At 36.7% G+C, this 17,806-nt stretch overlaps 1 protein-coding gene across 3 annotated transcripts in view; it reads left to right on the top strand.

Moving 5' to 3' along the window:
• The window catches only part of LRRC4C (leucine rich repeat containing 4C), a 171,648-nt gene extending 154,175 nt beyond the window's left edge, over positions 1–17,473 (top strand). For all 3 annotated transcript variants that reach the window (XM_077762300.1, XM_077762298.1, XM_077762297.1), the window contains one exon: positions 14,491–17,473. In XM_077762300.1, the coding sequence (XP_077618426.1) occupies positions 14,533–16,455 (1,923 nt within the window). In that variant the 5' untranslated portion in view covers positions 14,491–14,532 and the 3' untranslated portion in view covers positions 16,456–17,473. The remainder of the gene's footprint in view (positions 1–14,490) is intronic.
• The last annotated feature ends 333 nt before the right edge of the window (positions 17,474–17,806 follow it).

Raw genomic sequence — 17,806 nt, 5'->3', positions numbered from 1 at the left:
TTTCACAATCTGGCATTATTTTACTTATCCTGCCTTCTCTCCTACTGGTTTTCAGTATAGATTCCTCATAGGAGTCATCTTATGCCTCTCTGCCCTACATTCATTTTCACTTTCATACATTTCCCACCAACCACATGCCTCTTCTCCAACAAACTCTCTCCCTTCTCTATTTCTTCTTCCATCTGTTATTGTGTCCTCCTTAAACATGTTGTGCATTTTTCTCTAGCACTTTCTGCTGGATTGAAATCCCTTTGTATTACTCCTTATGAATCCCACTGTACTGTGAGATACCTGAATGTCAACCTCTGAGAACTGTGTTTATCCAAATCCACATCTACTAAAATACATGTCCACATAGCCTTCACTGACTATCCAAAACTTACCGGTTCCTTCTGAACACCAGACTACTTCTAATTATCCACATATTCACATACACTCACTCAGTATACCGCTTGGGCATTGGTTCATGACTTTGTTGTTTAGATTAGGCTTGTCTCAGCACAGTGTTTCAAATGATTAGTGATGGGGGGTTAGTGAGTGGAGGGGGTTCCTTCACAGGTAAAGGTCAGGCAGTGTTGGTGAACATACTTGGAATCATTTATTATTAGAGCTGAAATGACTTTAAGATTCTCTTTCCCAACATCCTATTATGAAATGAATCCCAAACACCATTAGTATTTTGCCTGGGGAGATATGTATGTGTGTGTATGTGTTTGGTTACTGTCTAGGAAATTTGGGTATTGTACTATTTAATAATAAACAGGGAAGAAAGTACATGATAAAACATTGGAAGGTGATTTTAAAATCAGAATGGCTCTCTATATATGGTAGTTATTCTCTGTAGATTCCCTTGGATGGCAATTTAAATTGCATTACTCATTACAAAAATCTATATGCCTTTTGGATGCTATTGTTGGTTTGTTTTCAACCTATAAAGGCAATGATGACCTTGCACAGGGCATTTCCTAAGAATTAATGAGTGGTTGAGGGTTAATGGCTATCAACTCCTCCTAGCTAGTCATCAATCCAAAGGAAGCATGGGAAGCAAGGTCATTAACTGCATTACCAACTTTCTGAAATCAAATCCTTCTCTACCTGCCTTTCCAAGGGCTTATGTTTAAGATGGACTTGTTAGATTTTCAAAAGTTTCTGTAGTTACTTTCCCTGTCATTAACCAGGATGTAAAAATATTTAAATATTAATGTAAATATAAATATATAAAAGAATAATCATTAGCTTCTGTGGACTGATAGAAGAATGTCATGAGGAGAAAAAAAATACTTTTTCATACTTCAACTAAATGTAATTTGAAATGTTGAGCCTATTTTATCTGCTTTCTTTGTATTCCTTTTTTCAAACTGAAAGCCTAGCATCATCTTGTTGTACATCCTGAGAAGCTAAAACATGTTTCCAATTCCTGCAGTTTAACCTCATTCAAAAATAGATTTTGCATATATGTGGGAGGGGGATTCTTGTTGGGGTTTTGGATGTATTAGTTGTAGTGGAATATTATTTTTTTAACAGTTGGTCTTCACTAATATTAATAAGCATGATATTTTCTCTTTTGGCATCAGTCAGAATTACCCCAAATATTCTAAGAGATAGATAAACATTAAAAATTTAGTTGCACCTCCTCAGTGCATTTTCCTTTGAGGAATAACCTATGGCTAGATGAAGGACAGTTCTGGATCAGAGAAGTCCTCATTTCATTATGTAACATCCTGATTCTTATATTGATACAAATCCCTTAAAAAATAATATGGAGTGACAATTTATCACCTGAATACCAGTGTTAATAATGTATGTGTTAAGGATCATTGTCACCAGGGAAGACTGCATTTCAAGACCTTTCCCAATGGACATTTGTCTTGAAGAATTTTTAAAGATGTGGGACTGGTCCTTAGTTTTATACTCACAAAAATTTGATTTTGGTAGCTCTTCATGAGAAAGTTGTAGTCACACTTATAAAACACATAAGAAATGAATATAGAGAGCAGAGTGCCAATTTGTTAAATTATAGCTAAAACTATAATAGATACTTCAAGTACTTCAGCCTTACAAATCTTTTTATGTGGAACTTAAACTTTGTTGGAGTCATAAATCTTTTAGAGAATATGATGATAAAATCAATGAATAGCCTTCCTATAAAAATATACAATTTCCACATTTATACAAAAATTTGCATATAATTTAAACAGATTCATAATGGTTTGAAATCCATTTGTCAGCTTCTTAGGAACTCTTGGATTGAACTATGCATTTTCATGGAAAACCATTATAATTAAATAAGGTGGTTGATGAGAAATCAAACTTAAAAAACTTAATTGTATAATTCAAATTGCTTTAGCATCAGATTATAATTGCCTGATGTATCAATCTTTCTCCATAATTGGACTTCAGCTGTCACCAGGATGAGACAAATAACAATAACAATAATACAACAACAAATGTTCATACAGTATTGGCTGTGTATCAGGAACTGTTCTAAATCTTTCTTTATATATTAACTCATGTATCTTCACAATAATAGAGTATATAAATTAGAGTATCCAACCTCTAGGCAGTTTCACAGATGGATACTACACACATTTTTATCTCTGATTTTTTTTAAATCTCTATATTCCATTACCCTTCATTTAGCTATCTAAGTAATTGATAAGTACCAACCTTTTCTTGAGTTTCTTTCACTTTCTTTTCTTCTTTCTTTCATTCTTTCTGTTTTTTGCTCCATCTTTCCTTCTTTCATTTAACATACATCTATAGATAGGTAGGTGGGTCGGTAGAGAGAGAGAGATAGTATAAACACTGTGGCATGTACTCTGGATATAATATTTAGATTACAGCTTATTGCTGTTAAAGAGAAATATTTACCAAGTCTGTTGTTTTCAATCACCCATTTACAGGCTGATTTAGGGTAATCTTTTTTTCACAATGTTAATTTACTTTGACATTTTTATGTGTATGGGGGGACAAGAAGCAATTATTAAAACCCTCCCCCTCTTATCATTTATATACTAAATTGTATACCATTTTATTTATTTGTTTATTTATTTATATTTTGGTCCTCATACAGGTCTTATCAGTGGACCTCGATATGTTATTTGTTGTTATAAAATTAGCTTATCATCCTGGCTCCTGACTATGAATTAAAATGTGGGCTACATTCAGTAATGCAGTTCAACAAATATTTTCTGCAGGCCTAGACATCATCCAGTTCCTGCCTTTAAGAAGTTTATGATAAATAGGTTGAATACATACCAAAACATTTAGATTCAAACACAGATTTGATAAATGTCATCATCTTAGCATTACAGACACTTCTGGAAAGATGGATTACTACCGGCTGGTAAGACCAATGAAGGTCAAATAGAAATGGTCATTGCAAAATTGGCTCTGCAATTGGGTACAATTTTGAAAGAAAACCCGGAGTAGGACATTCCTGGCCATGGGAAAAACAGGAGAAAGTCTCTGAAGAGGAAAAGTAGGAGGCATATTTTTAGAATCAGAAACAGACTGCAGCCTAGACTGTATTATGGAGAACAGTAGGAGGTAAGACTAGGAAAGCAGTATGGCGCAGCATCATGGAGTGTCTTACGTGTCACACTAAGGCAGTAGTTTTCAAGAGGGCAAATTTGCCCTCCAGGGAACATTTGGCAATGTCTGGAGACACTCGATCATCACAACTGGGGGTGCTACTGGCATCTAGTGGGTAGAGGCAGTAAGGGATTTAGGTTTTATTCTCTAACCAAATGGGAGCTATGGGTGGGTTATGTTTTCCGGAACTGCAGTTGCGGAGGTTCTTGTGGCTTGTTACACTAAATCTATAAAGTGTTACTGTGTAGATCTCCCCCAGCAAAAGTATGAAAGGAAAAGGCTAATTTTGGTCCATGTATACATTAATCATTTCTTTTTTTTTTTTTTTTNTGCCCCTACATTAATCATTTCTTGACCCCTGAACCTAAGAAAAGAGAAAGAACTAAAAGGAAAAGGAAAGAAGTGAAGTTGTCATGCATTGGTAGGCTCTGGACTTAAAAATATTAGTGCAATGGAGAACACAGGCATTGTTATAAGCAGGTACGTTTCTGATCATTGGAACAGTCTGATTTCATTTCCTGAAGAATGAAATATCGAGCAGTATATGGAGCTTGAGGTTTTAAGCTTTTTTCTTTGGTTATGCATTTCACAAAACCAACAGAGCAAACATCTATCATAAAAATACAAACATATCCCTGAACACCTCAAATCCCACCCTTTAATTTGAGAAACAAGTCAGCCATCTATATTTCATTTCTTCATAAATAATAAATGTCAAAAAGTGAATATGATCAAAAGGATTCATAAACAGCCAGAAACTTCATGCCAGGTATGTTTATCTCTCTTGCATCATGTGAGACTACACAAGCAGGAAAAAGCAAATTAATTTTATTTTTAGTCTTGCCAAGTCATTGGCTATATTTCTGGTTCTGCTTTTCTAACATGAAGTAGATTTGACTTTTTGTAGCTAAGACAGAGTTGGAGTTGTGACCGCCTACCCTAATCCCTTCCCTATTCTGTCTTTAGAATCCAAAGGAATTCGAAGGATTGTGACAGAAAAATTAGGAGATCTTTTTCACCCATGGATTTTCTAATTAATGATTCAAATGAGTTCTAGAAGCAGAAATGTGGTGATCAAGAAGCTCTTCCATTTTAAAGGGGATTTGAAGATTACTTGACTTTCTGCATTCAAATTCCTATTCTCTTCTCTAAGTGGTCTCATCCAATGGAGTGACCTGGAAAATGAGTCAAATGTCCCTACTTTTGAAGTACGTGTAGGTGCTATGTGCTATGTGAAGAAGCAAATCATTATCTACATTAGAATTTTCAAGGCCATCATGTTATTTTAGGCACATACAGCAGAGGGCATTGTTTGGCCAAACTTAAACAGGGCTGCTTTTGACAATAGATAAAGAAAGAAATAAGGAAGACTTCCCCTGCAAACAAACAAAGAAACAAACATAAAAAAGAGAGTAAGAAAACAATGCAATAAGTTTTATATTGCGTTGTGCTCCCTAGCTTTTCTTTGTAGGAAGGACTTCTTTGAAAATCATTGAAAATGAGATAGGCTTCATTTCAGAAATTAATGAAATTCCTACTATGTGATTTGGGTTCTACTATATGCTAGGGATCATTTAGGGGTCAATTAGTGAATGTGACATCATTTAGATTCTCAGTGAAGCTATAGCCTGAACTATCTACACACTGCTTCTGTGTGCTTCAACACCAGTTCATTCATTTCTTCATTCATTCATACACTTAACAAATACTTGATGTACATTATTCCAAGTGGAAACTACTGAGTAGGACAGAGAAGTCTCTGTTCCATGGAACTTAACATTCCACTCAGATGAGACAAGCAGTAAGAAGATAAACATCTAAGTATATGAGAAAAATATCAATGAGAAGTATTATAATGGAAGTAAATATGGTGAGGTGATTGACTTTGATGGAGGCGCTTCTCTAGGCTGGTGATAAAGAAACAACTTCTGAGAAGGAAAACTTGGGGATGTTCTAAAGGACAAGGAAAACCAACCATGCAAAAAGCAAAGGACATGTTTTCCAGGCAGTGGGGACCCTACTGCAAAGGTCCTGAGGGAGGAACAGATTGGAGCATTTGAGGAACAATGGAAGAGAGAAAGGGGATGCAGAAAAGTTGAAAGGTATGAGATGCAGGCAGGTATCAGAAGAACATGATTTGGGGACCAAAACACTTTTAAATTTTGCTTTAAAATGATACCGGGCTAATAGCAGCATTTTAACTGAGGAATTTTAAAAATTCACTTTAAATGCTGTCTGGAGCATTCATTGTAGTAAGGCGATTGCAAAAACAGAGAAACTGGTAGGATGGTATTTTAGTGGCCCACTTTAGAAATGGAGATGCTTTGACCTAGAGAAGGGCAAGGAGGAAAAGTAGATGGATCCAGTTGTATTTTAGTAGTAGAGTCAGATGAATAGTGTTTTGTGGGATATAAATACTTTTTTAAAAAGTCAAGGAAGATTCTTACATTTCTGCATTGAGCAACTGGGTGTGTGGCAGTGGCATTTTTGGAACTGAGGGGTAGTTTTGGGGATTTGTTTTTAGTATATGCTATGACATTTAATTCATGTAATCTTCTCAATGTGTATTTAGTAATGTTATTACCATCACTCTCACTCAGAATGGTGCAACTCAGAGGAGCCAGTTTGCCATAAATTAAATAGTCAGTAGTACTAAGCCAACCTTCCAAACCCCCTCGTTTCATTCTCTATCTGTTTTTTGTTCCTCTAGGTTTTGCTAGAATAAATTGCTGGGTCTTTCTGTGCTCCAGCATTGTTTCAAGTTGAAAAGTGTAATATGTCATTAGGGAACCACAATTGAACGTGTATTTAGTAGTCCTTCGTGTACAATTTACAGAGTAGACATGAGCAGCACTGGAGATCAGAGATGCCTCTCTCCTGTGCACATCAGAGTTTCCAAAATGATATCCTGTTTTCTGCATACACTGATATTTTTTAAGGTGACCACATACAGAAGCTAATTTTGCCCTCATTGATATTTCATACTTTATGGATTTCAACTAGGGCTGACTAATTTCAACCTGTACATATCTCAGTAGTCAGATCATCAGATTGAAGATTGAAGATCAGTTTCATTCAGTTTTAAAGTAATGCTAGGAATGTCGATTATTAAAGTCATAGGACTTTTCCATCAACTATTCTTGTCTCCAATTTCTTTTACACACAAGGACAGATCATTCTGAAAGAGTGCTCTCTTATCTCTCATCAAACCCTTTCCCACATAAGGGCATGACAGTTTCTTCCTAAATCTCTTTATTGAAGTGAATCCAAACTTCTGCCAGGCTTGTCTGCAGCATAAGTCCTCTCCTTCTACCAAGTCAGTTTCCTTTCATTTCATGCTCCTACTCTGTTTCTACAAGTAATCTCTTATCTCTTCCACCACCATACTGCTTCCATGCAAGTTTATGTCCCCTTAAAGACCTACATAAAATTACAAATCCTCTTCTTAAAACCGTCTCTGATTATATGTGATTTCTGACAATGCTTTATGGCATTTAAATGCTGAATTTGTTGATTTGTGTTAATACTTAAAATACATAGGTGTACACTTTTCATTTTTTATATGTATGTATACCTTTGTATTATAGCTCCAACAAGATTATAACGTTCTAGAAGGCCTGGCCAATTTCATTCTGATAATCCTGATTATACTGTCCAAATGATAGTAACATGTTGGCCAACAAGGTTTTTTTGTTTTTGTTTTTTGTTTTTTTTTTGATCTGCTTCTTTAAATACAATACTCTGTTTCTTCTCATCTAATAATTTTGTCATGCTGTCACCTCTAAACACCAAACATATGTATTCTTTTACTATAAGCCAGATAAGTATTCTAGAAAAATGACAATGTAGACTCAGGTATCATCATCATCATCTTCTTCTTCTTCTTCAATCTTTATTTCTTACAATTCCCTAGAAACATTGCCAGGTCAGTGTGTTCAACCAAAGAATCTCCTGTTGACCTGACAAGTTGAGTCCCTGGGTTAGAGCCATTTAAATGTTGTATTATTTACATTACATTTGCCTAGAGGGTCAGCCCAAGGCATAGTTACAAAAATGTTCTTCTCCCCAAAAATCTGCAGAGCCACATGCTCCTGTATAAAGAGTAGAGAAAACTCAACAGATTTACAAAGTTGGTTTTCAAGTGGGAAAAAAATGAACTATATTAGAAAATCTTTGTAAAATAATTTTGACTTGGAGATATAGCTACTTTTGACAATGATGTTACTTAAGGTCTTTTTTTCCTTCTCCAGTGTATTCTAGCACTCTTTAAAATTTAGAGTTATCTGGGGGCACCTGGCTGGCTCAGTCGGTTAAGCATCTGACTCTTGGTTTCGGCTCAGGTCATGATCTCACAGCTTGTGGGCTCCAGCTCCATATTGGGCTCTGCTCTAATACCACAGAGCCTGCTTAGGATTCTCTCTCTCTCTGCCTCTCCCCTCCTTGCTCTCTCAAAATAAATTAATTAATTAAAAATAATAATAATAAACTTCAGTGTTATCCAGAGAAATGACTGTAGTAGAAAAACCCTTCTTAGCATGATAGGGATAAGCCTCACTTCTTTTCTAATAAGCAAATCTTGTTACCTCAGCTTACTTTGTTTCTTTTGGTAGGTCTCAGATTTATAATGAATGAATTAATTATAAGAAATCAGAATTTTTCACTTGTTTTCGCTTTGCTATTGGTTTCAGAAAGGGGAGATATCAAGAGAAAAAAGGAGAGAGAGAGAGAAGCAAGGGGAGAGGGAGAAAGGAGAATGAATATCTAAGTATCAAGCTAGGTTTGGCTGTAAGGAATCAGAAAAAAAAAGTTAAATATTCATACTATGAGAAACTAATTATTTTATATAATAAGAAAATATAGAAGAAAGATAGTAACAGGATTCATTAGTTAAGCTGCCCATCACAGATTTCAAGAATATAAATTCTTCCCCTCTTTCCATTTTCCTTCCTTGGCATAACATCTTTATTCTCAGGCTTCCTCCTTTCTTGGCCACAAGATGGCTTCAGCAACTCTAGGCATCATGTACTCACAACAATATCCAGAAACAGAATAAAGAACTATTTCTTCCCCATATATTTCTTTTTATTAGTGGGAGAAAATAAATTCCCACAACCCCCTCAGCTGACTTCGTCTTATATCTCATTAGCCAAATTGTGTCATATGTCCAGACCTATCCAGTCTCTGGCAACAGAGATGGTACAACCAATATTTATTTACATAAACTATAGTCCAAAAGTTAGCCCTGGGAGATAAGAATTTTTTTTTTTACATAGTTAGAATAAGTGTTAAGAATAATATTTTGAGATATGTGAAAATTCAAATTTCAGCGCTCATTAAGAGTTTAATTGGAATACGCCCATTTCCATTCATTTACCTTTCTCTATACCTATTTTCAGGCTATAATGGCAGAGAGTAGTTACAAGAGGAAACCATATGGCCTGCCAAGCCTAAAATATTTACTATCTGGCTCTTTACAGAAAGTTTGTCTAGGCCTAGCTTAAATCAAATTCTCTTTACCTCCCAGTCCTGGGTCAGTGTCTCCCAAAACAGATAATATAGTCTTATGATTTTTCTAAGATGGGACTGAAGTTTCCTGAACAAAATTTTCTAGAGTAAAGGATTAGGATGTTGGGTAGGCAACAAATCTGAAGAGAGAGAGAGGTTCAAGCACAGTTAAATGAATAATCTATCTTTAGTGGTATAAAAAAAGCTGACTCCCCAAATATTACCAACACAACCTATTGAAAAGACAGAGTGAGTTTATTGCTTACTATGTTAAGGGAGATAGCTGTCTTCCAAGGGTTTGGGAATATCTTTGAGTAGAGTGGTGAAAATTAGATCAGAATTTATGGAGAAATGAAAGTCTGATTCAAGAAGAATTTTCAGTGTGGGAAGATGATTAGGACTGAGTAAGAATTATGGTACAGCAATCCAGGATTGGTGAAAATAGCGGCAGAGGCAAGAAATTCAAAGAATCTTAGAGTACACTCTGCTACTAAATGGTTTCCATGATAGAACTGATGGATCTTTGAGAGGTTCCTAGAGGGACAACGAAACCATTTGCTTGGACAGTAGAGTCCCACCCAAAAAAGATAGAGATGCTAATAAAGATAATGGAAGAGCAAAGTCATGTTTATGTCAGTAGGAAGATATGGTTTGGAGGTCTCAGTGTCCAGGCTGAGTGTGGGGTAAGTGGTTTTGGTTCTCAGTATTTGGGGGAGGAGGGTTGTTAAAGATACACATGGCTGTGAGTGTGTGGCCTGCAGGTGAAGGTTGGTTGTGGCTAACCTTTATATTCAACTTTCTTTCTCCTGGTTTCCAAACTAGTTCAAAAATGTAAACACAGTTTATGCTAACTGAGCAATGATACTGTGCTGACTAAAGCACCCCGTGTCCCAGTGCACTGAAGCATGGGTAGGGAAAGAAGAAAGGTCTGTTGACAAAGTCAGAATATCCTCTGGGACAAGGCTAAAAGTATTATCATTGAATTCCAAACCCAAACAGATCAATTTGTAAATAAATGCTGTCAGAGGACATTGTAATGGATAGCATGTTCTTTTAAATTGATTTCTTTTTGATGGGATAAAAACATCTTATGAAAGAGATGTTGAAACATGGCTTTTAATGTAAAGTAACATAATTTAGATTTTAAAATAGAAAAGCTTTTGTTGATAGCGGTTTATTTGATTCAGTGCATGTACCAAGCGTTATTTTCTATGGGTTATAAATTAGCTTTGAACCAGCTATAATTCATAAATCGTTACTTATGACTGATTTATAGGAAATCTCATTAATAGCTATAGCAAAAAGAACTTGAAGTAAGCAAGAAATAGAAAATACAGCCTGGGGATTGAAAAAGGAGAGACATACTCTACAATTAAGAGAAATGCATTGTATTTGCAAATGAAAGCATACTTCCATCATTGCAGTTGATCCTTACCATAACTTTTAATAAGATATATGTTATTCTTATATAAGAAAAAGAAACTGAGTGTCCCATCGTTTTATTTTTATTTTCAGTATGTTTTAAATATTTATGGTATATTGCTTATTATGAGCTGTTAACTTTACATGTATATCTATATATCTCTACCTATATCTATATCTGTATCTGTATTTATATCCATATATTATGTGAGTACCAACAAAAGCCTTTTGAGTAGATAACAGTGGTTTCCCCCTTTTACAGATGGGGAAAGTGAATTAAGAGACTTGAAATAACTTTCCCAATTGTTGAGTCCTGGAAGTTTAAGAAGACATTTAAATTTAGGAAGTCTCTTAAGTCTTCTCCCTTGATTACAGGACATGGATGCCTTTTGCTATTTCTTAGTTTAAAGAAATAAGGGTAACAAATGGCTTATCTTAAGCAAAGGACTTCCCATCTTCACTTCTGTACTATTTCTAGTCAATAAGTTATTTCAACCTATGTTGCCAGAGTCCCTAGGATTCTAAGAGTCATAGGGTGGGAGGTGGGAGATGAAATAGAGGAGCAGGACCCTGGGACCCCAACCTGAAAACACCAGTTAGGGACACCTGGGTGGCTCAGTCAGTTAAGTGTCTGATTCTTGGTTTTGGCTCAGGTCATGATCTCATGGTTCATGGATTCAACTCCAAAGTTGGGCTCTGCACTGACAGTGCGGACCCTGCTTGAGATTCTCTTTCTCTCTTTTTTCTCCTCCCCTTCTCTGCTGTCTCTGTCTCTCTCAAAATAAATAAAATAAACAAAATTAAGAAAAAAAAAACACCAGTTAATGTATCAGATATTTTATATGCTGTTTTTTAATGCCCAATTAACTTAAAAAGTGCATGTTGGAGAGAGTAGAGTGTATAAAACTACATCAAATAATGTTAATAAAACATTTTCAGAGGTCATGATCACTGGAAATTTATGTAGGGTTCTATTTAAATGGAAATCTACAAGGGTCTTGAAGGTCATGTTTAAATTTACAGTAAAAAATAACTCCTAATCTAACTCAGGGTGAGAAGCGTATCAAACACATTATTGCCACAGTATAAATGGGACAATAGAATAGACCTTTAAATGCCTCAACAAAATTAATAAGGTGAGCAGGGCCCTGCTATTTAGTAATTAGTTGTTTTAAAATGTAGATTTGATTATTATTTCGATATGATGGGACAAACAAATCAGAAGACAATTGTCATTGAAGGGATATATTTTTTATTTATAGTTCCAGAGAGGAGGGAGCAAGCCAAGCCACAGAGGGGCCACACAAGTAAGCAACAGGGTCACCAGAGGGTAGAAGGAACAAGTGAAAATCTGAGCAAGAGCCTTTTTCATGGGTTGGTTTTTGAGAGAAGGCAGGGGAAGCAGGTTGCATTTGGCTAGTATGAATAATTTTAGTGGATTCTGGGGTGTAGAGGCTGTCCCTAGGTGCCTGATTCTAGTGCTGGATTCATCAGGGCAGAGGGAGAGTGGTCCAAGTATAAGAGCGCTGGGAGATCCTGAATAAGGAGGTAGTTTGGGGCATAGGCTTCAGGTTGATTGGTTTGAATATGAAAGGCATGCTTTCAGGAAAGTTCTTTACTATCTTTCCCAAATTGCCTAGCCCTTGGAGAAGTCTCTCTGAAACAGCAAAGCCCTGAATATCAAAACATCAGAAAATATACAAAATAGAAAGTCATGGTTAACATACTGGTCCCGATTGCAACACATACACAAATAGTTGTAATGATATATTAACTGTTTTTGCACATTTGCAACAGCCATTATTTAGTGCCTACAGTGTGCCAGGTACTGAGTTGGCAGTGGGCTGAAAAAAACCATCAGACACAGCCTCTGTCTTCATGGTGTTCATAGGCTAGTGGGGAAAACAGACCCAGGGGCTAATGATCATAGTGCTAGATTGTGTGAAAGGTCAATCAAAAGTTGCAACAGCCCTGAAGAAAGAAGTAAGTCTCTTTCCCAGGCCCTCCATTCTCCTGCCTCAGGGAACTTTTTTTACTGTTCCCTGGATGTACTAGCATCTTTTATGTGTCCTTATCTTGGCTCAAGTTGGTCCTTGCCTAAAATGCTTTATTTTTTTTTAACTTCAACTTCTATAAAACCTAGATCAGATGATCCTCTTCTTTGAAAATCCTCTGATTTACTAGCACAAATTGAGCTGAGCTGATATCAGTGCCCTTGTGCCGGTGTGGCCTGGTCTCATACCAATGAACATATATTATTGTACTTCATTTGTTTGCCTATCTGTCTCATGTTTTGAATTATATTTACCTCAGGCGTAAGGATTATATTCTTCATCTTTATATACCCAGTACTCGACAACATGTCTGTGTAAGAACAACAACAAAAATAGTAATCATAATAATGCTAACAATAATAATAATAAAATCTAACATTACTGAGCTTTTACAATGTGATAAGCATTATTCTAAGCCCTTTATCTACATTAACTAATTTTACCCTCACAACACCAAGAAGTATGTGATACTGTTATTCCTATTTTGCAAGTCATAAAAAGAAGACAAGTAACTTGTCCAAAATGACTCATAATAAGTACTAAACTAGTGCCTTTTTGAATTGGAACGTAGTGATCCCCCATTGCCTTTTTCATTTATTTCCAAGAATTTATAGAAGAGACTCTATTTATTAAATTGAGATGAGAGATTTGGAAGAAGTCATTACACGGGTCCCAGTTCATAATAAGCCAGCTGAGTGGGACAAACAATGGGTAGCCCAAGATCCTTTAAAATACCTCATTGTGCTGGGAAAAATGCAGAAAGTGAGTTATTTTATTTCCCTTCCCACAAATCTACTTAAAATCAGTAGGAGTAGGGACCCAAGATAAATAGTACTTCTTTTATATTCAGGTATTCTCTGTACCTAAAAATTATATATTATGGAAATGACTTAATTTGTCTTATGTCTGTCTATAGGTAGAAGTTAGCTATCTTATAATGAGTTTCAGTTCATGAGAATCTTCAAAAGTTTATGTATGTTTGTGCATGCCACTGTTTCATTATATCTTCACAGGTATTGTAAGTCAAGTTGCCAGGGTTTATAGATGAGGTCACCCCCCAAAAAACAATATTTTAAAGAAATTCGTTGGGAAAAACTATTTTGCCTTGCCGTCATTCTCCCAGAAACTCTTGCATGGAGTATTTGAAATCATATGCTCTTGGACCAGTCAGATGAGTGTGTGAGCCCTGGTTCTGTACTTACTAACCTTATGACTTCATGCATGTTACTTTCTCTATGATTAAATTTCTCCTTCAGAGGAGTGTTGTGAGGACAAGAAAGGATCAGGAAACACAATCGATGCAATTGAAAAGAGCCCCATTCTTAGAAGGGCCCATGCTTGGTTAATGCTCTATTGTTATGGATTTGAAATTCTTCATAATTTTGAACAAGCCATCTCCCAGTTTCATTTTGTGCAGGGCCCTGAAAATTCTGTAGCCATTCCTGGATAGGTTGGTAAGTCTATATCCCATGATGCCTGGCACATAAAGTAGCCCTCAGTAAAATCCAACTATTGCTAATTTTGCAAGGGAGCTTTTAGTTTGTTGGGTATAGCCCCAAATCCTGTTTTCTGACTTGTCAAATCCGGTTTGGACATTGAGCCTGTTGTTGGGGTACATCTCATATATGCATTAAAATCATACTTGGTTGGTAAACACTATAGTAAGGTGTTTCAGCTCATGCTTCCATCTCTCTGTGATTGCATATCTGATGGATATGCACTGTGGATGATGGCTAATTTGCAGTACAGAAACATTTTCTGTATAAACATGAACTACATCACTCAATAAGGGATGTTAGATTTGTTGTTTCCTTAGTCTGAGAAATGATGGCTTTAGCTGATACACTGCATCACTGACATTGTTCCAGAAAGGCATTTGGAGGAGAGCTAATACTTTTTTTCTCTTATATTGCAGACTATTTGAACTCCAGAAGGACCAACACAAGATAAATTATGAATGTTGAACAAGATGACCTTACATCCACAGCAGATAATGATAGGTCCTAGGTTTAACAGGGCCCTATTCGACCCCCTGCTTGTGGTGCTGCTGGCTCTTCAACTTCTTGTGGTGGCTGGTCTGGTGCGGGCTCAAACCTGCCCTTCTGTCTGCTCCTGCAGCAACCAGTTCAGCAAGGTGATTTGCGTCCGGAAAAACCTACGTGAGGTTCCAGATGGCATCTCCACCAACACTCGACTGCTGAACCTCCATGAGAACCAAATCCAGATCATCAAAGTGAATAGCTTCAAGCACTTGAGGCACCTGGAAATCCTACAACTGAGTAGGAATCATATTAGAACAATTGAGATTGGGGCCTTCAATGGTCTGGCAAACCTCAATACTCTGGAACTCTTTGACAATCGTCTTACCACCATCCCAAATGGAGCTTTTGTATATTTGTCTAAACTGAAGGAGCTCTGGTTGAGAAACAACCCCATTGAAAGCATTCCTTCTTATGCTTTTAACAGAATCCCTTCTTTGCGCCGACTAGACTTAGGGGAATTGAAAAGGCTTTCATATATCTCAGAAGGTGCCTTTGAAGGTCTGTCCAACTTGAGGTATTTGAACCTTGCCATGTGCAACCTCCGTGAAATCCCTAACCTTACGCCTCTCATAAAACTAGATGAGCTGGATCTTTCTGGGAATCATTTGTCAGCCATCAGGCCTGGCTCTTTCCAGGGACTGATGCACCTTCAAAAACTGTGGATGATACAGTCCCAGATTCAAGTGATTGAACGGAATGCCTTTGATAACCTTCAGTCACTAGTGGAGATAAACCTGGCACACAACAATCTAACATTATTGCCTCATGACCTCTTCACACCCTTGCATCATCTAGAGCGGATACACTTACATCACAACCCTTGGAACTGTAACTGTGACATACTTTGGCTCAGCTGGTGGATAAAAGACATGGCCCCCTCCAACACAGCTTGTTGTGCTCGGTGTAACACCCCTCCCAATCTGAAAGGGAGGTACATCGGGGAGCTTGACCAGAATTATTTCACATGCTATGCTCCTGTGATTGTGGAGCCCCCAGCAGATCTCAATGTCACTGAGGGCATGGCAGCTGAGCTGAAATGTCGGGCCTCCACGTCTCTGACCTCTGTATCTTGGATTACTCCAAATGGAACGGTCATGACACATGGGGCATACAAAGTGAGGATAGCTGTGCTCAGTGATGGCACATTAAATTTCACGAATGTAACCGTGCAAGATACGGGCATGTACACGTGTATGGTGAGTAATTCTGTTGGAAATACCACTGCTTCAGCCACCCTGAATGTTACTGCAGCAACCACTACTCCCTTCTCTTACTTTTCAACCGTCACAGTAGAGACTATGGAACCTTCTCAGGATGAGGCACGGACCACAGATAACAACGTGGGCCCCACTCCAGTGATCGACTGGGAGACCACCAATGTGACCACCTCTCTCACGCCACAGAGCACAAGGTCAACAGAAAAAACATTCACCATCCCAGTGACCGATATAAACAGTGGGATCCCAGGAATTGATGAGGTCATGAAGACCACCAAAATCATCATTGGCTGTTTTGTGGCCATTACACTCATGGCTGCAGTGATGCTGGTCATTTTCTACAAGATGAGGAAGCAGCATCATCGGCAAAACCATCATGCCCCTACAAGGACTGTTGAAATCATTAATGTCGATGATGAGATTACAGGAGACACACCCATGGAAAGCCACCTGCCCATGCCTGCTATCGAGCATGAGCACCTAAACCACTATAACTCTTACAAATCTCCTTTCAACCACACAACAACAGTTAACACAATAAATTCAATACACAGTTCAGTGCATGAACCGTTATTGATCCGAATGAACTCTAAAGACAATGTACAAGAGACTCAAATCTAAAACATTTACAGAGTTACAGAAAACAAACAATAAAAAAAAAGACAGTTTATTAAAAATGACACAAATGACTGGGCTAAATCTACTGTTTCAAAAAAGTGTCTTTACAAAAAAAACAAAAAAGAAAAGAAATTTATTTATTAAAAATTCTATTGTGATCTAAAGCCGACAAAATTATGTGTATTCCTCAGAACCTGTTTTTGCTGCACTTATTTACTATTTTCCCACATTTCATCCCTGCCTTCCCCAGTTGCCATATTTTTCATAGGACATCTCAAGTCCCTAAAGAACTGGCCTAGGAAATTTTGTAAGAATTCTGTTACACTTTGAGATTTTTATGGTGAATTCTAGTGGTGAGATCCAGTCTATTTTGTCTTTCTTTCATTTTTTCTCCCTTTCTTTTTTTTTTTCCTCATGCCCTTATCAAGTAGTCCAATGGGGAATGCAATATTAGAAATAGATTTTTAAGAGAGAACGAGATAAAAAATGCAAGATCTTATATTTTTCATGTAATGACCTGTTCTGTATTTATGAAGAGAACCATTCAATGGCAAAGCAAAAAAAGGAAAAAAAAAAAAAAAGAAAAAAGCGAAAAAAAGTAAGCAAACAACAGATTAATTTACATATGAGCATCTATAAAACCCATGATCTTTTAAACAACTCTAGAACCAGAATTTGTAGTTCAAAAACTAAAAAATAAGGTTATAAATAAAATATTGTTGGTTTTTCTGTACCTGGACACAACTCATTTGTAGTATGGCTCAAATGTGAGAAACTTGAAGGTAATTAGATTTTCTACTTTCTAAGAAAGAAAAAAAATATTGTATTCTTCAGTCACAGCATCAATCTCTATGGGGTCCTATTTCATTAGCTGACTTGAGTGTTGGATCTATATTCAGGGATGCTGTGGTATTTTTTTTTTCCCCTTCACATTAGGATCACCCTTTGTAGAATGCTCAGATTAAAAAATAATGATTTTGTGAAGTAAATTCAATTCCACTTGGAAGAAAAGTTTCAGTATAATTTATTCACTGTCTCCTAAGTAAAATTCTACTGGCTAGCTAGATGAAGTATAACAAGAGAATGTAAAGGTATTATAAATTGCCCAAATTGAAAAATAATTTTTGGTGCTGAGTATCAGCAAATTCCATTCAATTCCACAATAATTATTAATGACCTTCTATGTTTTAAACACTGATCATAGTGCTGTGGGTACACAATGGACAAGACTTGCTTCTTGTCCTTAAATCACCTGTGATCTGTATGAAATATTATTAAAGAAACTTCAGCTTATTATTGAGGGCCAGCTCCAATTTCAGTGTTAGGTGGAAGGCTGTGAATTGCAAGCCCGTTC

Source organism: Crocuta crocuta, unplaced genomic scaffold (genome assembly GCF_008692635.1).
Source record: "Crocuta crocuta isolate KB4526 unplaced genomic scaffold, BGI_CrCroc_1.0 scaffold34, whole genome shotgun sequence".
Taxonomy (NCBI): Eukaryota; Metazoa; Chordata; class Mammalia; order Carnivora; family Hyaenidae; genus Crocuta; species Crocuta crocuta.
Note: the sequence above shows the minus strand (reverse complement) of the source record. Positions and strands in the feature narration are given on the sequence as shown.